The 21,333-nt window shown below is 58.2% G+C and overlaps 2 protein-coding genes and 1 non-coding gene across 3 annotated transcripts; 2 read left to right on the plus strand and 1 right to left on the minus strand.

The window, feature by feature from the left end:
• LOC102160938 (late histone H2B.L4-like) lies at positions 71-5,087 on the plus strand. The gene is made up of 2 exons (XM_013990749.2): positions 71-2,698; positions 4,795-5,087. Exons 1-2 carry the CDS (start codon positions 2,534-2,536, stop codon positions 5,029-5,031), a joined length of 402 nt encoding a protein of 133 aa, XP_013846203.1. The 5' UTR covers positions 71-2,533; the 3' UTR covers positions 5,032-5,087.
• TRNAE-UUC lies at positions 5,864-5,935 on the minus strand. Its single transcript has one exon. It is a non-coding gene; the product is annotated as a tRNA-Glu (tRNA).
• IQCA1L (IQ motif containing with AAA domain 1 like) lies at positions 7,298-20,842 on the plus strand. The gene is made up of 19 exons (XM_021079183.1): positions 7,298-7,308; positions 7,927-8,254; positions 9,981-10,100; positions 10,345-10,530; positions 11,325-11,396; positions 13,122-13,327; positions 13,760-13,844; positions 14,249-14,365; positions 14,742-14,817; positions 15,205-15,311; positions 16,251-16,334; positions 16,432-16,490; positions 17,349-17,431; positions 17,560-17,667; positions 18,147-18,346; positions 18,748-18,834; positions 19,082-19,259; positions 19,557-19,795; positions 20,340-20,842. The coding sequence occupies exons 1-19, from the start codon at positions 7,298-7,300 to the stop codon at positions 20,445-20,447; spliced, it is 2,454 nt and encodes an 817-aa protein (XP_020934842.1). The 3' UTR covers positions 20,448-20,842.

Below are 21,333 nucleotides of genomic sequence, written 5' to 3' on the forward strand. Positions count from 1 at the left end.
ACGAGAGCTGGGGTGGGAGTCCGTTGGATGGATGCCCACCAAGGTCCAGTCCACAGGCACTGGAAAACTCTCTTCTGATTCGAAATTGGGTTTTTTCCTAGGCCAGTGGTTCATAGACGTTAACATGTATCAGAATCACCTGGAAGACGCGTCAGCTCACGCGTTAGGTCTTACCCTGGAGTTTCTGGCTCTGGAGGTCTGGGCCCAAGAACTAACATTGCTGGGAAGTTCCCAGGTGATGCTGCTGGTCTGGGGACCCCCTTTGAGAACTGCTGACCTGGAGCACTTTTCAGAGTCATTGGAGGCTTTCCTGCTGCTGCCCGTACCAGTGCACTAGGGATGCTTGTTAAAGATGCAGGTTCCTGGGCTTCAGGCCTGTTCCTTTGGGTGGGATGGGGTAGATGCAGAAATGGTCAGGAGTTTGCATTTTCACACAACCTCCTGAACCCTGGTGGGTTACAGGAAGTTTTGTTACTTTACTTGTCCCCAGCCTTAGTTTTCATTAGTGATGTCTCCGTCTAAGCCACAACTCCACGTAGCCCGTCTGAACTTTCCTAGCACTTACAGCCTGTCCCACGTGGGGCGTCTCTGCCCTGAAACCTCAGCAGCCATCCCTGTGGGGAAGCACCCAGCTGTGATTTCTCAGTGCTTGTTACAGTGCATCTAAGACTATGTAGAACCACCCCCGCTCCCCAAAATCCCAGATGGTGTCTAGACTCCCAAGGAGTTGATGATCTAGTGGGAAAGTCAACGAGGCAGCAGGGGCATAAATCAGATGCCGCGGTGAGCCTTAGACAGGAGGGTATGCAGAAGGCCTTAATGGGGGGAGCAGCTGTGAGCAGCTGCCAAGAACGGCAGGATTGGTGCTCTAACTTCAAAGGTGAGTAAGTATCCTCTCGGGACCAGGGAGTTGAAGAGCTTCCCCGGGCGGAGGTGACCGTGGGTATCAGGTGAAGAGCCTGAGATGCTGAGCCTGAGACGCCAAGGCTGGAGCGATGGGCCTGGGCTTCTGCTCCATCCACCCTCTGACCCCAGCGGGCCTGGCTTGGCTGGCGGGTGCCTCAGGTGGGGCTTGGGAAAATGACCAAAGCCAGTCTGTCCTGAGTATCCAGAGGCCCGGTTATGGGGCTGAGGGGAGCAGATGAGAGCTGCCACTCTGCCCCAGGGGAGGCCTGGGCATGTTAAGAACTCCTGGGAAGTCTGGGGGTCTCCAGTGTGGTGCCGGAGGTGTAAGGGGTGGGGGGCTACTGAGCTGGAGGGGGCTAGTCAACTTGTCCAGAAAGCCTCAAAAAGCTTTAAAGAATGCTTAACGCCCACAGAGAACATCTTTCTACAAAAGCCCAAAATTAGCAGTGCCTTGTTTTGGACTAAGAATCACTCTCCTGGGTGCCTCAGGAGGGGGTTGGAAAGGAGGTGCTCCGGCTCTTCACCCTCTGGCAGGTGATACCACCTGTCAGGTGATGCCCCACCTCGATTGGGAAAACCCGCTTCCCCCACAGCCTGAACGTGTCCTGTTGCTCCCGGTGTCTTGAATCTCAGCATACAGGAACCCGCAATACTCGCTCACACGTGGGTGCAGAGTGGACAAGTTACCTTCTCCGAGTAACAGCGCCCTTTCTTCCCTCCCCTTCGCAGGTGACTTCAGGGCTGGAGAGCGCCCAGCTCTGCCCCGGCCTCTCAGCCGTGCTTCCTGCTGCCTCCCGCCTGGCCTGGGCTCGGGTTCTGCCCCACCTTCCGCCTTCAGCCCAAACTTCACTGTACCTGCACGCGTTGGTTTCTCCCTCCTTTTCACACTGTCTCTCTCTCACCTTCCTCCCAGCTAAAACATCTCCTCTCTCCTCCCCAGTTAAATGGTACCCGTCCTACCAGACCACCTTCAAGTCCCTATTCATTCTCTGAAGCTGCCGCTGGCCATCGTAGCCCTCAGCAAGTTTTTTCTTTTCTTTCTTTTTTTGGCTGCACCTGTGGCATGTGGTAGTTCCCAGGCCAGGGATTGCACCCATACCACAGCAACGACCAGGGCCACAGCAGTGACAACACCAGGTCCTTAACCCAGTGTACCACAAGGGAACTCCATCACTAAGTTTTTCTGAACGCTCTGTCCCACACACCGGCCCTTTCACTGTTCTTTAATTGTTCCATGTGAATCAGTCGTGTCTCTTCAGCTAGATTGCAGAGCTCTGGGAAGTGTGTCCTCCTGCACCCCTCCACCCCCAGCATTCAGCCACATGCGCACAGCGGGCCCGGCTGGGCATGGCAGGGGTTCAGGGTGCGTGACCTCTGACAGGTGTGGAGTACTTTGGGTGGGGAAGGGGGCTGGTGGGGGGTTTCTTAGGAAATCACTGGGGGAGAGGAGGGAACAATCAGGCTCTTTAAGAATCAACTCAGAGCACGTTCGGAGGGGGTTGGGCCAAGCCCCTCCCCCGCGCCCAGGTGCCAGCCCCCAGCGCCACCGCCACCCCAGCGGGCCGGGCGCTGACTTCATAAAAGGCCGCCCAAGGAGCTGGCAGAAGCTGTCAGGCAGAGCGGGAGGATGAGCTCAGCGCATGGACAGCAGCAGCAGCAGCAGCAGCAGCAGCAGCAGCAGCAGCAGCAGGGGGGCGGCCGGAGGGGCCGTAGTTCTGGGGAGAAGAAGTCCAAAAAGCGCAACCGGCGCAAAGAAACCTACTCAATGTACATCTACAAGGTGCTGAAGCAGGTGAGAGAGGAGCTGGCGCGTGCGTGTGCGTGCATGTGTGTGTGTGTGTGTGTGTGGAGTCCTGGCAAGAGAGCCCAGAGAGGGCACTGGGTCGGGGGTGCGAGTGCCCTCAGCATGTCATGCCCCTCTTGAGGGGTGTTGTTTAGCCTCAGAGGTCCTGTCCTCCCCCTGTGATGTGCGGGAGACGATGAAACACGCTCTCACGATGTCCAGACGCTTGCAGGGCTTTGGGACAGACAGGAAGACTGTATGGGACATAATTAAAGGAAGCCGGCAAGAAAGTGCCGAGCTGGAGATGATCAGGAGCCAAACGCATACCAGTACCAACAAGAAGCACTAGCTAGTGGTGGCTAGAGTCAGGAGGAATTTGTGTGAACTGCAGTCTTGGGGAGCCCTGCAGACAGGCAGCGCTCAAGGGCTCAGCGCTGGAGGCACTGAGGGCTTGGTCTGTTTTATAGATAGAAGCCTGACTACAGAAAGTCTCAGCAGGCTGAGTCACGTGGCCTGACAGCAGCGGAGGCCAGGCCCCCCGGCTCCAGGCAGGCCCCTCCATATTTCTGCCTGTCCCACCCCTCCCTAAGCCCCCCACTCTCTCTTCCTGTGACCAGCTGGCGCCTGTCCCTGGGACCAATGGGTACCCAGCCAGTGTGGCCAGAGGCTCCCAGGCAACCTGGCCTCAGACCTGCTGCCCTGCTCAGCAGAGCTGGGGCCGGAGGAGGCGGGTAGCCTGGAGCTTCGTTAGATTAGATCCCACCTCCACTGTGAACCGCCTGAGCAGCTTGAGTGAGCTGACAGCTTGGTCCCGGGGTTGGGGGGGGGGCGGGTAGGATGGGACTGGATTAGCCAAAAAGCCCCCAGTGTCCTGAAGAAAGTGAGGTGGAGTGGGGAATAGTAGCTTCATCTAACTTTTCAGCTCAGAAATTGTGAGGGAAGGGTTGGACCAGGCCTGGGCTTGCAGCAAAGAGGTTCCGAGCGACTCACCCACGTGCTGTGCTGGCGGGCGGTGGGGGAGCCACCATCTCACGCTGGCGACCCTGCCAACAGGATGTGATGACAGCACGAGGGGTTTTGGCTCAGGTTTCCTGTCCTACGAGCAGAGGGAGTGGCTGGGCGGGAAGCCTGAGTTCTGTCCCCACCACTGACTATATATCGTCAGGCAGTCACTCATCTCCCGCTTCATGGAGAAAGCGTCTGCCTGCTCACATTGCAGGACTGTTCAAGGTCCCTACCATTTGTTTTCCTGGAGATCACCTAGTTGGAAAGCTTGTGTGACAGAGGAGGAAACTGAGGCACAGAGCAACTGCCTTTTTTTTTTTTTTTTTGGCTTTTTGCTATTTCTTGAGCCACTCCCGCGGCATATGGAGGTTCCCAGGCTAGGGGTTGAATTGGAGCTGTAGCCACCAGCCTATGCCAGAGCCACAGCAACTCGGGATCCGAGCCACGTCTGCAACCTACACCACAGCTCATGGCAACGCCGGATCCTTAACCCACTGAGCAAGGGCAAGGACCGAACCCGCAACCTCATGGTTCCTAGTCGGATTCGTTAACCACTGTGCCACGATAGGAACTCCATGCCTTATTTATGGTTGGTACAGTGACTCATGGTACAGCCACAGAACCCAGGTCTCCTCAGTCCTCGTCTGATGCTGAGATTGTGTCGAGTGTCCTCTCTAGAGAATAATTTGGTAACGATCTACTGAGTTATAGGCACAGACCCTCTAGGAATCACTTTCTTTGTGCTCATACAAGTGTTCAGAGACATTTGTTACAACACAAAGTAATAGCAAAAAAGCAAAACAAAGCCCCTAAATGTCCCTAAAGGGAGGGATGGTGAGATAAACTATGATTCGCCTGTGCTATGGGATACTATCAAAGGCATTAAATGAGAAAAGCGAAAAAGAGGGAGCATTCCTTACAGATGGGAGAAACTTTTTTTCTTTTTTACTTGGATATAGTAGCAAAACCCCACATCCCTGTTTCCTCGTCTCCTAGCCTCTGGGAAGAGGCTGAGGAGGCGGCCTCGCAGTCCTCAAGTTGGGGCTCGGGGCGTCGCGCAGAGCCTCCTGGCTAACAGACTGGTCCTGCTGCCTCTGCAGGTGCACCCCGACATCGGCATCTCTTCCAAGGCCATGAGCATCATGAACTCATTTGTGAATGATGTGTTTGAGCGGCTGGCCGGCGAGGCCGCCCGGCTGGCCCAGTACTCGGGCCGAACCACGCTGACATCCCGGGAGGTGCAGACGGCCGTGCGTCTGCTGCTGCCTGGCGAGCTGGCCAAGCACGCTGTGTCTGAGGGCACTAAGGCTGTCACCAAGTACACCAGCTCCAAGTGACCCCAGAGGCTTGGGGTTAATAAACAGTGAACTGCTCCTGTGCACTGTGGTGCTTTGAATAAGGGACACGTGATGGCAAGGTGTGACCTGGGGCCAGGGTGTCATCACCTTTTATGGCTCCCCAGGGGGAACAGCATTTACTCATACTTTCCTTTTTAGTTTTTATTTTATTGTTTTGGCTTTTTAGGGCCGCACCCATGGCATATGAACGTTCCCAGGCTAGGGGTCGAATCGGAGCTACAGCTGCCGGCCTCCGCCACAGCCAAAGCAACGCAGGATCTGAGCCGCATTTTTGACCTACACCACAGCTCACAACAACGCTGGATCCTTAACCCGCTGAGGGAGGCCAGGGATTGAACCCACCACCACCTCATGGTTCCTAGTCAGATTCGTTTCTACTGCACCATGCCGGGAACTCCACTCATACTTTTTAAAAGCTGATTTCTGTGTGTGCCTGATGAGCACCGTGTGGTAGTACTTTGCTAATGTACCGCGTTCTGATTCTCAGTGAGAGGATGCAGGACTTGATCTGGATTAGAATCCTGGATCTGCTGCTGGCTGTTGCTGTCAGGCCCAGAGCTGTCAGGCCCAGAGCTGTCAGGCCCAGAAATTCCTCACCTGTTACTCTTTCAGGCTGTGGTTTTGTGATGTCATTTCAGACAAACTGTCGCTTTTGTCCTGTCCTGGGCGCTGAGGCTACACAGATCTGTTCTTCAAGATATAAAGATGCTTCTAAGTAGCCAACCGGGATCTATAAGAGGGGGTTTGGTTTGGTTTGGGGTTTTTGGGGTTTTCTGGCCATGGCATGCAGAGGCCTGATGTGGGATCTCACTTCCCAGACCAGGGGTTGAACCTGGGCTGCAGCAGTGAAAGAGCTGAATCCTAACCACTAGACCACCAGGGAACTCCCCATAAGATGTTTTGATTTTCCCCTAATGTTTTTTTCTTCCACTTAATTTCAGAACAAAGTGGTGAGAATATTTTTGAGATGCCTAACTTTTCTTCCCCAATTTTATTTTGAAAAATCTCGAGGCAGTGGGGCAAAGGGGTGGGACATAGTGACCAGTCCAAAACCCCTTACGTTCCCACTGTAACTTCAGCCTCAGGTGCTGAAAAGGCCCAGTGCGATGATGGCTGAAGCCCGGCCCCGCGAGCTTCACAGGTGTTTCTTCCTCCGGCCAAGCCTGGTGGAGACGCCAGAGATAAGGACTAATTATCTGACTCCCAACCCGCAGCTAGAGAGGAGCGGGCTCGGGGGTCCGTGGGCACCTCAGCTCCGCCCTCCCCACTCCCGCTGGGTTTCGGGCCTTGCTACTGAAGGTGCGATTCAGAGGCCAGCAGCATCTGTAACACCCGGGAGCTCATCAGAAATGCAAATCTTGGGTCCCAGAAGGCTGTGGAATCGGGGTCTGCACTTTTAGGCGAGATCTTCAGGAGATCCGAAGGCACGTTAAAACCCAGGACTTTCTCTGGCTCCTCTGCTGCTGTCTTCCTTCCTCCGCTTTCTTTTGCCCTGTGGCTCACATATTTACACCTAAGTTCCTACCTAACACTGAGCCAGTGAGCTCACCCCGGCTGATCAGAGGCAGGCCGCATCTGCTGTTCCATAGTTTCCAGAGAATGTTCCCATGAGCCCGGAGCAGAGAGAGGAAAGCCCACGGGGGCTCAAAACGAGCCCCAAACACCCCTGAGTCCCACCTCCTCCTTCAGGTCATCCTTTACACGCACGGCTATGGCTCCCTCGAACCCTCGGCACTAACAGCAGAGTGAGTTCTTGTGCCCCCTCTAAGGGGTGGGGTGACTGCAGAGTGGGATCTCAGGCCTGCCAAGCTCGACTCTAGCCCCTCTGCCCCTCGAATCCCCCTGCCTCCAGTCCAGCCACCTGTGCGAGGAAGGAGGCTGAGTCCTCCAGCCGAGAGGTACAGGGGGAGTCATTGCCTGTAAGACTGCCATTCACCCAGAGCCTCAGTTTACAGGGCAACTTCAAATCAAGACCCCTCTTTCATTTGGTCCCCACAAGGAAAGTAGCCGCGGCCGACCCCACTCTCTGCCCTGGCCAAGGCTGCCTGCAGGATGTCCTCTGAGATAAGTGTCCCCAATCCTGTGCCTCTCAGCCCCCTCTCCTCAGTCTTAGAACATTGGGACAATGGGACAGAACTCTTAAGACCAGGCTGTTCTGCCTTGAGGGGGTGGAGTCCGGATGGAACCGCAGAGGTTCTGTGGTTCCACGACCAGCTCACAAAGGGCAGTGTGAAGAGTGAGCACCATGTCTGAGGGGTGAGTGAGGGGATGGGAAAGCAAAGTGCACCCCTGGTCCTCGGGCTGAGGCCACTGGGAGGGGAGGTTCCATGCGGGCCAGCCCTGCCCAGGCCCCAGTCACACTGTGCCCCTGGCCACTCCTGCCTGTGGTCGGGCTTCCCTTGGACTACGACATCCAGAACCAGGGCTCTGCTCTGGGGAAGGGTCCCTCGCTACACTCATCCCTCACCCCCACGTCCCACCACCAGCCTTGACCATTGCAGCATCTCCGGGCTGCACCTTGCCCCAGGGAGGGACCAACTGCGGACTCCGAAAGGCCACTTCCTTAGGAGGATCCCCTAAGAGCCATGCCTGTTCATTCTCCTTGCCCATCCATCAGTGGACTCTCTTCCCCAGTGAAGCCCGCTTGCACCCTCTCTGAGCCTCAGCGGGGCCTCGCTTCACCTACCGTCAAATCCCCCAAGGGCTCCTCGTGTCACTCACCTCCTCCTGGCCAGGAGTAACCTTGACATCACACCTTCTGGAACCTAGACTAAACACTCCTCAAAAGCCTGGGTAGAGCCCATCTCCCTGACCCACGGCCCCCACCCCCACCCCGAGGCTCAGAGCACCCCCTGCCAGCTCCCTCCTCTCTAGATCCTACCAGCGCCTCTGGGACTCCTCCCACCTAATCTTGCAAGAGCTGCTGGACCAGGAGAAGCCCCTGCAGGAACCCGTGCCCGACAGGGAGCGGCCATCCTTCCAGTACAGGCTCTCTTCGCTCTACCTGTGCTACCTGAGGCTGCTGCGCCACTTTGACACCCTCTATGACCAGATGGTCCAGCCACAGAAGCGGCGGCTGCTGCGGCGGCTGCTGGACAGTGTGGCAGCCCGGGTGCTGGAGCTCAAGGACGAGCTGGTGCGAGTTGACCTGTGCGAGACCCACTGCCTGGACCAGTTGCTGCATGACTTGAAGCTCACTCCGGTGCGCGCTGCTGCTGCTGCTGCTGCACTCAGCTCAGGCCCTCCCCAGTGGGGGGCGGGCAGAGAGAACAGGGGTGGGGGAGGGGGAGTCTTGACCTCTGCCTCCCTGAGGATGCCTGTCCCCGGAAGGAAGCTGGGGGCGAGAGTGACCTCACGTCCTGCAGACACCCCCGACACTGGGACATCTGCAATGCAGGAAGGAGGGCAGGAAAGGTCAGAGGACGGGGTTTGGAAGCGCATGCTTCCATGGGTGGGTGGCTGGAGAGTCAGGCTGGAGGCTGCGCCTGGCTGGGAGGACCATGCCCCCAGCTGCAGGGAACTGTGAACAGAGTACCCTGGAGGCTTGGTCCTCCAAGTGTGGTCCCTGGACCAGGAGCATCAGCGTGGAGCTTGTTAGAAATGCGGAGGGATGGAGTTCCCATTGTGGCACGGTGGTTAACGAATCCGACTAGGAACTATGAGGTTTCGGGTTCCATCCCTACCCTTGCTCAGTGGGTTAAGGATCCGGCGTTGCCAAGAGCTGTGGTGTAGGTCACAGACGCGGCTTGGATCCCATGTTGCTGTGGCTGTGGTGTAGGGCCGCTACAGCTCCGATTAGACCCCTAGCCTGGGAACCTCCATATGCCACGGGAGCAGCCCGTAAAAAAGGCAAAGAGACAAAAAAAAAAAAAAAAGAAAGAAAGAAATGCAGGGGAGTTCCCTTGGTGACTCAGTGGTTAACGAACCCACTTCCATGAGGATGCGGGTTTGATCCCTGACCTCGCTCAGTGGGTTAAGGATCTGGTGTTGCCATGAGCTGTGGTATAGGTCGAAGACATGGCTCCGATCCCATGTTGCTGTGGCTGTGGCTGACACCAGTAGCTGTAGCTCTGATTTGACCCTAGCCTTGGGGGCAGCCCTAAAAAGACAAAAAAAAAAAAAAAAAGAAAGAAAGAAAGAAATACAGACTCTATGGCTACACCCCAAACCCACTATTCTGTATCTGCCTTTTCACAATGGTGATCTGGGCACCAGCAGAGCTGCTGCTCAGTCTCCGGTCCGCCCCAAGATGTGGTTCACTGTTCCACATCCAAGACAGTCTCAAAATTTCCCGAATTGGGTGCCTCAGACTCAGCTGTGGACTTGAGAACAGAAACATCCAGGCCCTGCCATTCTGAAGTGGAGTCTGGGGAGGGCCTGGGAGCCTGCATTTTAACAGCGTCCCCGGTGTGTTTTTCTTTAAGAACCACACCTGCCACATATGGAAGTTCCCAGGCCAGTGAACACCACAGCCACAGCAACACCAGATCCAAGCCATGTCTTCAGCCTACACCACAGCTCCCGGCAACACCAGATCCTTAACCCATGGAGTGAGGCCAGGGATCGAACCTACGTCCACATGGACACTAGTTGGGTTTGTTACTGCTGAGCCCTGACGGGAACTCCAAGAGCTTCCCAGCTGATGGAGATGCACAGCCAGGTTTGAGATCACGGCCCATTACCTGCCATGATCCTTCAGAATTCAACTCTGGCTGCGTGGCGGGGGCAGGGAGGATAGAAATGACTCTTAGGGAGATCTGCCCACAGCCTGTAGCTGCCCACCCCGGGATGGGTGGGCGACCTCTCCCACCCCAGGTCCCTGGGATGGGGAAAACCGCCCCAGGGTTCTGTGTGTGCAGCTGAAAATGGTAATGGATTGGCCAGATGGTCTGAAGTTTTATTCCCCCCTCCCCCACATCGCCCCAAAGGCAGACCTGGAGGTTCCAATTCCCAAATACTTCCTGCTGGAGCAGTCCAGCGTCCTGAAGGAGCGAGAGCAGATGCTGGCAGAGATCCTGTCCAGCCTGAAGCCGGTGCTCTCCGAGGAAGTAAGTCAAGCAGACACCCTCCCAGACTCCTCCCGTAGTCCCCGTCCAGGAACACGGAGGCTCTGCCCTGTCCTTTTACCAGCTCAGAGAGCATCCTGGCCTCCTCACAGCTCCTCTCAGGCTCCCTGCAACCTCCCACCGCCCAAGTAGAGGGACAGGACTTACTCGACTAGATGCCCCCAGGGGCCCGCCTGGATACAAGCACCCCCCCCATTTCCTCCTCTCTTGCCCCTGCTCTGGCCAGAGCGTTCCAGTGTTATCCCGGACTGAGGCCATAATCCTACTGCAAAGGGCTGAGCGGGCCAGGCAAGGCAGGCTTCGAGCCACGTTCATGCGAGAGATTCGGAAAGAGGAGGAGCACGATCGGAAGATTCGGGAGGAAGGGTGGCACAGGTTCAGTCAGGATGAAGCAGCAATCACCATACAGAAGGTAAACTGCCTCCCCCCGCCCCTCCCCCAACCCCCAGGAGGAAAGTCAGGGTTAAGTCACCTCCTCCAGGAAGCCTGCCTGGCTCAGCAATTGACAGAAATGCAGGTGCTTGGATTCTGCTGCCCTACGACTAGGTATTAAACCAGGGACTGGAGTTCCCATTGTGGTTTAGCAGGTTGAGAACCCGACACAGTGTCCATGAGGATGCGGGTTGGATTCCTGGCCTCCCTCAGTGGGTTAAGGATCTGCCATCACGGCATAGGTCACAGATGCGTCTCAGGGCACAGATGCGGCTCAGATGTGGCGTGGCTGTGGCTGTGGCGTAGGCTGGCAGCTGCAGCTCCAATTGGGCCCCTAGCCTGGGAACTTCCATATGCCGTAGCTGTGGCCCTACAAAGACAAAAAAGAAAGAATTAATTAGGGGAGGTGCCTGGTCCTACAGGGCCTATGTCTACGTGCCTCGGCAAAATCAAGTATTTATTTCAAACACTGTGGGGGTTCTGAGAAGTGAGAGTGGGAAGCACTTCCCGGAGATGGTTGTGCCTGAACTCTGATTTGGGCCTCAAAAGATACAGCAGTTTAGAAGATAAGAAGGAGGGAATTCCAGGGGCCCCTGTGGGAACAAAGCCTTGGACCTGGATGCCTTGGGGGCACGCCTGTCCCTCCCTGATCTGAGCTGTCCCTGCTCAGGGGGTCAGTTGCTGGGGAGCTGCCCTTCTGAAGTTCCCCCCCGGAGGCCCCCCATCCCTGCGGGGATGCAGAGTGGAGGTGTCCGGGCCCACGTGTCCCTGCAGGTGTGGAAGGGTTACCGGCAGAGGAAACACACTCAGCAGGACCGGCGAACAGAGATGGAGTTCATTGGCATGGTGGTGCGTCCCTGCCCTGGCCCAGGTGGTGGCACAGGACCGGCCCTTGCAAGGGGCCCCTCCCCTCTTCTTCATCCCTCTGTGCCCCCACCCCAGAGCCCAGCCCCTCATGGCCCCCACCTCCCTCCACTCAGCACTGCGGGGGGCCAGCCTGAGCCTCCAGGGACCCTGATGGAGGGATTCTTCAGGGTCCGGTTGAGGGCGAACCATAAGGCCGCTGCCAGGCCACGTCCCCTTCCACTCCTCCCCCTTCTAGAGCCCTTTGGAAGGAACTGGAAGTTGGGACGGGGTGGGAGAGAGCAGCACAGAGCGGCTGCACCCCTCGCCACGTGCCCCTGCCCCTGGCTGGCAGGAGAGGCCCAGCAGTCAGAGGAGGCCTCAGGCCAGTGGAAGGCTCGCCCAGGCTCCTGCAGCCTCTGGGAGAACCTTGGGATGCCAAGGTGAACTGAGGGCACACCCCCTCCATGCAAAAGCATTTTGGGGTGTCCACAGGCTCCCCACTTGTTCTGGGGACCCCAGACTCCTCTGCTCTGCAGGCAGGATGGCTAAGTGTGAGGGAGGTGGCAGGAGCCTGACTGCACGTGGGCGGAAGGGGCGGCGTGTTGTCCAGGGAGAAAGACCGGCGCTCCCGGGATCTGTTGTCGCCGCGTGCGCTGTGATGGCCTTTCGCCCAGCTAGTCTCTGCTGACTGAGGAGAGGCCGGCAGGACCCGCGAGGGTCAGGGTCCCTGGGAGGGGGCGTGGCCGTGGGCGGGGCCTGCGGAGGCCTGGCTGATAAAGGGAGATGGATGGGGCGTTCCGCAGTGGCTCAGCGTGACTAGCATCCATGAGGACGCGGGTTGGGTCGGTGGCCTCGCTCAGTGGTTCAGGATCCAGCGTGGCCGCTGTGAGCTGTGGTGTAGGTCACAGATGAGTCGGATCTGGCGTGGCTGTGGCTGTGGCGGAGGCTGCAACTCCGATTGGGCTCCTAGCCTGGGAACTTCTATATGCCTCGGGCGTGGCCCTAAAAAGACCAAAAAAAAAAAAAAAAAGAAAGAAAAAAGGAAAATGGAGGCGTGGGACGGGCTGGGGAGAGCGCAGAGGGATGGAAGACAAGGGTGGGATGACCGGTTCAAGGGGCCTCCAAAGGGGCGAGGGGGCTCTGCGGGGGGGCGTAGAGACCTGAGACTCGCTGGGAGGCTGCGGGCTGGACCCCCAGGTGGCCAGAGCAGGGCGAGGCAGGTCGGGTCGGGCCTGGGTGCGGAGGGGGCAGGGGGCGCTGGCACGGCGGTGGGTGAGGAATGAGCCGGGCCGCCCGGGCCCATCAACAGTGTGAGCTCAGCGTTTTCAGTAATTGTCTCTGCGCAGAGTGATATTTAAAATACATTTGGGAGCCAATGAGGCGGGAAAGTGGCTGCGAGAGCGGCTGCCAGCGCGGGCCGCGGGGCGGCGGCGTGGGTGGGGGCTGGGGCCCGAGGCTCGCAGGGGAGGGCGTGCTGGGGGAGGGGGCAGGGGGGCCAGCCCGGATGCATCAAGCAAACTCATTATCGGAGTAATTTACACAGACGAGTTTCAGCTCCGAACACAATTTCTCCTGATGCAGGCATGCCCGGCGTTCCGTGTGGGTGTGTGTGTGCGCGCGTGTGCGCGCGGGCCTCGCAGGGGGTGTGCGCGGCGGGCCGGGCCTCCCTCTGCCCCCCACCCCCGCCTCGCCTGAGCCCCCCTGTCTCCTCGTCCACGTCCCCAGCTCCCTTCGTCCAGCCAGGCGGAGCACTTGGGCATCATGGCCCGGGCCAGCCTCAGGGAGGACGTCCGCAGGCTGCGCCAGGTGGAGAAGGAGGAGGAGTTCCAGTTGGCCATAGCGAAGACCCACGAGGCTCTCAGGGAGCTGGAGGGGCCCGACATGAAGGAGAAAATGAAGGAGCAAATCCGACAATGGTTTATCGAGTGCCAGTCAGTGTCCCCAGCCTCCCCTGACCCAACCCTTAGCCCCTCTTCCCCTCCCCCACCCCAGGGAGTCGCCCCACACCTGTTTTGTCCTCTGGTCCAGACTGGGTTCTTTTCTCCATCTTTCCCTGACTGCCGCCCCCCCCCCCAACAGCTCCATACAGGACTTCTCTTTCCCCAGATGGCAAAGAAAATGCTAGAATAAGATGAGGAAAGCATCCAGGGACGCCCCCTGACTAGTGTCTCCTTTCTACCCTGTAACTATCCACGCCTTGCCACTCTCCCTCCATCTCCCTGGTCCTTCATCTTTCTTCATCCTTCTCTCTATCTGTCCATCCATCCATTGACCCTTTTGTTCCTGTACCATCTGTCTGTCCATCTCTTCATCCATCCACCCATCCATCCTTCTGTGTCTCTGACCATTTTACGTTCATTTAGTGCCCTTACTGGCCGATTCCCTGATTATCCAGATGAGTCTTTAGGTGGATCCTACCTGATCTTTGCAGACAAGACTCCAGAACAGGTACCCTTTCAGTGGTGGCTGGACTCTGAGGTTACAGATGGTGCTGAGTGGCAGCTGAGGGTGGCAGTGGGATGGGGGGGGAGGCCAATGTGGCAGAAGAAATATACATAGCTAACAAGATTGCATGGGAAGGAGGGGACACTCTGAGGGGCTGGAGAAGGCCCCCTTGGCCCCAGGAGGACCCCCCTGAGCTGGGGAGGACAGCGGCTCTGAGCAGAGCACTCCCTCGCTCAACCCTTTCTTCCTGGACCCCAGTCAAGTCTCTGGACCCTCAGCGGCTGGATCCCACCCATGAGCCTAGGCCTTTGAAGCCCTGGGGCCGCAGCCAGCTCAGGCCCCAGGTTCCCTGGCTCCTGTAATGTCCCCTTGGTCTTCTCTGAATCATCTAACACTGTTTGTCACAGGTGAAAATGGAACTGGAGATGCAGGTCCAGGAAAGCAAAAAAAGGGAGCAAGAGAAAAGTAAGGGGAAAGAAAAAGAGAAAGAAGAGAAAGAGAAGAAAGGAAAGACTGGGGAGGGGGTAAGGCGCTGCCTGGACTTGGGACCAGGCGGGCAGGATGGAGTTGCGGAGATTCCCAGTGGGAGGCCAGCCTGGGGAGAATCAGGATCGGGGGGTGGGTGGTTTTTCGTTTTTGTTTTTGTTTTTCCATTTTTGGCCGCCCCACGGCATATGGAGTTCCCAGGCCAGGCATCACATCCAAGCCACAGTTCTGACCTGTGCCACACCTGAGGCAATACCGATGTTTTAACCCGCTGTGCCGGGCCATGGATTGAACCTGCATCCTGACGCCGCAGAGACGCCACTGATCCTGTTGCAGCACAGCAGGAGCTCCATGGCTGGAGTTTAGGATGCATGGAGTGAGGCGGGGGGGAGGCCAAAGATGTTTCTATCTTAGGAAGCAGATGCAACGCTGAGAATGCTGCCATCCAGATCCATCCCTGTGATTCGTGCCGGGCATGAGGAGCACACAAGTGAGAGAGGAGGGGCCGGGGGCCAGTGACCAAGGGTGACTTTGGTCCCCGGTAAAGTGGACATGTGCCATGTGGGTCGTGTGGTGGCTGCGTGGGTGTGGAGGCCAACCGGAGAAGGCCAAACGGGAGCAGGGTGTGAGGTGTGAGTCCCCGGGTTCAGGGGCTTTTGGGTTTGGGTCTGAATCCTGAGGTCCAGGCCTTGGGATCAGGCCTCGCTCTATGGTCTGTGGAACAGAGCCAGGCAGCTTGGTAAGGAGAGGGGGATTGGCATGTGTGTATGTGTGCACATGTAGACACACACACACACACACACATGTGTGAGCTTATGTGTGCACGTGTGTGTGTGACACCTGGAATCCTGACACTGCTCCACCTCTCCATGGCCAGACTGGTGGGAGAACCGGTACGAGAGCTTCCATCCCAATCAGAGTTTTGACTCAGAGACCCTCCAGGTGGAGCAGAGGAAGGAAGTGGAGCAGGAAATCCGGATACAGGTGAGCGTGCAGACTCAGGGCATCCCTCAGGCCTCCCGCTGCTTCAGCCTCCTTCCCCCCCACCCCCTCACCCCCCAACCTCCAACACCCCCGCCCCCCCACCTGTCCTCTGTAGCACCGTCTGTGCACCTGCATAGTCCTGCCTCCATCTAGGTCCCCATTGTCCTCTGCCTCTCCTTGGTCCCTCTTTCTCCCTGGGGTGTGGATGCAGCCCTGCTGTGATGGAATGGGAGGGGCTCTGAGCCCGGGTCACACCCACCACCATCCCCACCATCCCCTAAAAAGCTCCCACCACCTGCCCACCCTGTGCCACGTACCTTGGAAGGGTGAGGCAGGCACCGTGATTTTCTGGACCTCACATGTGAGCAAACTGAGGCTGAGAGGTCATGAAATTGCTCAAGGTCACACAGGCCTCAAAGAGTGGATTTGAGGGATTCCTGTTGTTGCTCAGTGGTAATGAACCTGACTAGTATCCATGAGGACGCAGGTTCAATACCTGGCCTCCCTCAGTGGGTTAAGGATCAGGCATTGCCGTGAGCTCTGATGCAGGTCGTAGATGCAGCTCAGATCTGGCGTTGCTGTGGCTGTGGTGTAGGCCAGCAGCTGCAGCTCTGATTCAACCCCTAGCTTGGGAACTTCTATATGCTGCGGGTGCGACCCTTAAAAAAAAAAAAAAAAAAAAAGTGGATTCGAAGCTTGAACTGAAAGCTGGCTGACTCTGTCCCAAGGAGACATCCACACTGATGCCAGCGTCTCCCCACACTGATGCCAGCTGAGAGCCAAGCTCAAGGGTGAACAGGATGGGCTGGAAGGACCGAGGGGTCTGAAAGAACCCCACCCCCACCCCACCCCCATGCTGCCTCGGCTGGGCTTGTCTGCTCTTTCCACCCATCCTCCCCAACCTCTGCTTCTCCCCGTGGCCCCCTGCTGGCCCCCCAGGTGGATGAGCTGATGCGGCAGGAGCTGAAGAGCCTGCGGCTGGCCGTGGACAGGGAGGAGGGGAGACCCTTAAAGCCTCCGAAGGCAAGATGAGGGTCCCGGGCTGGGACGAGGGAGGGCACATGGTTGACAAGGGAGGCAAGGAATGGGAAACAATTGCCTGTATGCTTATTTCAACCAGAAGAAGCCTGGGAAGAAAGTTTGGAAGAAGAAGATGGAGAAAGACCTGACTGCAGACAGGTAGCCGGCCCTCCACCTCACTGCGGGTGGCGGACCGAGCCCAGGTCCAGGACAGATCTGACTGCTGGTCCTGGTTCTGTTGCTGTGTGACCTGGGGAATATCGCTTAACCTCTCTGACTCCCGGTCCTCGTTCGCCAAGTACCTGCCCTACGGGAACTCACGGAATAGCTGTGAGGATCAACTAGACGGGTGGGAAAGTGCTTTGAGGAGCTCCCTGGTGGGGCAGCAGGTTAAGGATCCGGCATGGTCACTGCTGTGGCTCTGGTCAGTGCTGTGGTGTGGGTTTGGTCCCTGGCCCAGGCTCGGCCCCAAAAAAAAGAAAGAAAGAAAATGGCTTGGAAAGTGATGCTGCCGAACAAGCCGCGAGCGGAGCATCGTTGTGAGGGCTCCCTCCTCCTGGTGTCCCAAGCTTTGCCTTAATCAGCTCTGTCCCTACCAGAGCCATCTCCTCTGGACCTCCCCCTCGGGGGCACTGGGGAACTTACCAGTGGTTCCTGGCCACCCACTTCCCCGGTGAAGCTGGTCATAAGCACGTAGATGACGGCTGCTTTACCGGCTGCCACTCCCAGGAGTGTGTACATCTTGAGTGCTATTCTCGGAAGAGGGCCGTGTGTCACCCAAACGACGGCATTTCTAGAGAGAGTGGCCAGAGGGCACTGGTCCTTCTCACACCCCACTCAACCCCAGAGCACCTGCCTGGGGTAAACTTTCTTCGGAGCCCCTGGGCCAGTGTCACCTTTGGACGCTGGCTGACCACAGGATGTTGGGCAGGGGGGCCCCTCGTCCCCAGTTCCACCCCAGCCTTTCTCTGTGTCCCTTTTCCTTTGTCCTCGGGCCCCCGCCCCTTCCCCTGCCAGGTCTATGGACTCTCTGTTCAAGGAGCTTGTCATCTTTGGCCTTCTCAAGAAGAGCGAGGCAGTGGCCTTGAAGGACTATGTCGGTGAGACCCTCCTTAACCTCTGGTCCCCCGCTATGGCCTTCCCGAGGCCACTGCCACCCCAGCAGTGAGCCTTCTCCTGGCATCCCTGCCCTCCGGAGGCCACTCACCTGGTGGCCACTGTCCCCCAGGTGACTGCCTCTACCTTGGGTCCACTCTGCACTTGGCAAACAGGTTCCCTATGCCTTCGCTGTTTGACATACGACAGAACATGGCCTTGTACGGGGTCCTGCGGCTTGGTGAGAGGCCCTGGGCTTCCTGCTCCCAGGGCCACAGGCTTGTGTCGGGCGGCCCCCACCTCCCCTGGTCCTGCTGAGGTCACGCTCAGACTGGGCCGTCCCAGAGGTCCCGTGGGCCCTAGACTTGCTGAGCAGCCCTTGCCAGCCCCTCCCTCAACCCACTTTCTGAAGCAGTTGGTCCCAGGCCCTTTCATTCCCAAACACCTGCACATTCCGGAAGTGGAAACAGATGGCAGGGAGAACAGAAAGGGCACCGGGGGGACTCTGTCCTGACACCCGCACGCAGCGCTTCCTGATCACGGCTGCTAGATTCCTCCAGGGGGCCTCTCTCAGGGGTCCAGCCTGGGGCCCTGCTCAGACGCGGGAAAGCCACGCAGCCAGGATCCGAACCCGCCTGGCCCAGGGCCTTTGGCCTCCCCTTAATACAGGTCTCCACACCCGGCCCCCCGCCGGCCCCTGGCCCCTGTTTCCTCTCTCAGGCTCCCCCGATATACACTCCATGGCCCCCCTCATCCGCTCCATCCTCCTGGTGGGTCCCCCCGGCATGGGGAAGAAGATGCTGGTTAAGGCCGTGTGCACAGAAACTGGTGCCAATCTTTTCGACCTGTCACCGAGCAACCTGCAGGGCAAATATCCTGGCAAGACCGGGGTGCAGATGCTGGTGCATGTCGTCTTTAAGGTCTGTGTCCCCTGATGACTTGTCTGGTTCTCAGAGCAGGTGGGGGGGGTTCTTCATGCTTAGGGGGTCACCCATCTGCCCAGTTGGTGTCTTCAGGGGAGCTGGTGAGGTCTCTTGTGGATTCCTGAAGCCCCAGGGATGCGGGAGAGAGAAGGAAGTGGGGAGCAGAGTAGTTTGAGGCAGAGATGAGGCTGAATCTGTACCCCACCCCCACCCTGGGGAAAGCAGGGGCCCAGTGACATGGGAGAGGTCGGGGGGGGGTGTTGCTGAGAGACGGGGCTGACAGGATCTGGGAAGCAAGGCTGGTGCTCCAGGGCTGCCCTTGCCCCCAAGCTGGCCCTGACCCTGGGTCCTGGCCCGGGGTCATCTAACATGGGATTTCTCTTCTCTGACCTGTCCAGGTGGCCCGATACCTGCAGCCCTCTGTGATCTGGATTGGGAACGCCGAGAAGAATTTCTATAAGCGGGTCCCAAAAGAGGACAAGGAGGTGAGGGAGCCAGGTCAAAGCCGGTGGGCAGGGCTGGCAGGCTTGGGCTTATTGAAGTCACTCTAAACCTCAGCTGTGTGGCCTCGGCCGAGCCCCCTGTCCTTTTCCTGCCTTATTTCCTTATCCTTAGAGCAGGACTGACAGCTCCCCGGGGGGGGGGGGGGGGCGCTGAGCGTGGCAGGTGCTCTGTGAAATGAGAAGCCCGTATGCTGTCCCTGTGTCCCCACCCCGCACCTCCCCAGAGCAGATGGACCCAAAACGAATAAAGAAGGACCTCGCCAAGGCCCTGCGACTGCTGAGTCCCGGAGATCGCGTGGTGCTGATCGGGACCACCGACCGGCCGCAGGTGGCCGAGATGAAAGGACTGTGCAGCACCTACCAGCGGATCCTCCTCCTGCCTCGGCCCGATTACGCTTCCCGCTACGGTTAGACCTGGGGACATGGGGACAGAGAAAGAGTTGAGGGACTGCTCCTGTCAAACTCCCCCCTTCCTCTGTCCCCACCACAGCCAGCTGCCCTGGAAGGGCCCTGGTCTGTCTGGCTCTGTAGACACGGGGGGGTGCCGCTTACGTCCACAGAGTCTCACCTTTCCCACGTTAAGCGGGGAAGGCCCTCACCTTCCTGAGAGGCGCTGATGGTCCTGGAGCCTGAAGCACAAAGCTCTTTCCAGATGCAGACAGAGGCGCCCGTGCCTCTCCTGCCCATGCTCCCCTCCCCCACAGTGCTCTGGAAGCACATGATAGAAGCCCGGGGAGTCCAGGCGACCCAGGCCCTGGACATCAGTGCCCTGGCCAAGGTGTCCGACGGCTACACACCTGGCTGCATTCTTCAAGCAATCCAAGCTGTGCTGACCGAACGGCGGCTCCTGCAATTGGCCAGGCGGCCCCTGGTGGCCTCTGAGTTCCTGGGGCATCTGGCGAAGCTGGACCCCGTGTACAGGGAGGAGGAGGAGTCCCTGAAGGTGAGGCTTTGGGTGGGGTAGGGGGTGGCCAGGAAGGAGGGCTGTGAGCCAGCACCTGTCAGAGGGTGGGCCCTCTGAAGCCCCAGGCCCGCAGCACACTTTGGAACCCCCCCAACCCATGGAATTTGGCTGGGACGGGAAGAAGAGTCACAGGGAGAGACACATGCGCAGGGCCGGCTCACCTGGTTTCCTCGACGGGGGAACCTGAAAGGGTTACCAGTGTGTTAGGATCTTAGGGGCTCTGGTTGGTCCCAGCTCCGGCAGCCACGCACCTCCCCCCCTCTGAGTCGTGCTGCCCCCCAGGGCCACAGCGGGCGCCCAGGAGAGAGGGCCGCAGGTGGGGAGGAGGACTTGCCCCTGACAGCAGCTGAACCAGGGCCTCCACTGTTTGGTGAAGCGCAAGGGGAACCAGAGCTGTAGCAGGAGGCGAGGAGCCCCGAGGAGAGCAGCGGGTCTGTGCCAAGGACACGGATCCGCCACAAGCGAAGGGCAGGTCAGGAAGCAGAGCTAAGCGAAGACCCCTCTTCCTCCGCCTCCACCCCAGGACTGGTACTTCAAGACCCCACTGGGCCAGAAGAAGATGAAACTTAGCCAGGACCAGGATGCTGCTGAGGAAGCCAAGCTGGCAAAGGAGAAGAAGAAGAGGAAGTGATGCCGGGGTGGGGGGGGACCCAAGACCAGCAGTGGGACCGGGCGGGGCCCTTCCGGTGAAGGGGGCAGAGGTATAAAGGGCCAGATGGCTCGGGACCTGCTCACCTTGTCCATCTCCGTGCTTCCCACCCCCTGCTCTGTGGCCCGGCGGCCTCTGGCACCCACCCTCTCCTCACCCGCGTCCTCGCCACTCACACCCGGTTCCACTCTGGCTCCCAGACCCCTGTCCTCTGACCCCACTGCTGTCTCCATCTCCCGTCATTCTCCCATCCTGGCTCCCCGGCTTGCTTCCTCCTCCAGGTGTTTAAGGGAGAAAAACAGGAAAAGAGGAAACAGGAGAAAGATCTATAGTATGTATTGAAAAAAGGAGTTCCCATTGTGGCGCAGTGGTTAATGAATCTGACTAGGAACCATGAGGTTGCGGGTTCAGTCCCTGCCCTTGCTCAGTGGGTTAACGATCCGGCATTGCCATGAGCTGTGGTGTAGGTTGCAGATGCGGCTCGGATCCCGCGTTGCTGTGGCTCTGGCGTAGGCCGGTGGCTGCAGCTCCGATTCGACCCCTAGCCTGGGAACCTCCATATGCTGCGGGAGTGGCCCTAGAAATGGCAGAAAGACAAAAAAAAAAAAAAAAAAAGAAAGAAAGAAAAAGAAAAAGCCCGAGTCTGGAGGCCAGCAGACCTCAGTTCTGGACCGCTTGGTGCCAACGTCTTGTGTAGTCTTGCAGGTCGTTTCCTGTCTCTGGGCCTCAGTTTCCTCATCTGTAAAATGAGGAGAGGTTGGGTCAGCCAGTCTCCAGGGTCACATCTAATCTAGGATTTGGTGATTTCTACAAGAGCATCTGGGAAATCGGGGTGGTGAAGGCTCTTGGGCAGCCATGGGGTGGAGTA

This window comes from Sus scrofa, chromosome 18 (assembly GCF_000003025.6).
Source record: "Sus scrofa isolate TJ Tabasco breed Duroc chromosome 18, Sscrofa11.1, whole genome shotgun sequence".
NCBI classification, from domain to species: domain Eukaryota; kingdom Metazoa; phylum Chordata; class Mammalia; order Artiodactyla; family Suidae; genus Sus; species Sus scrofa.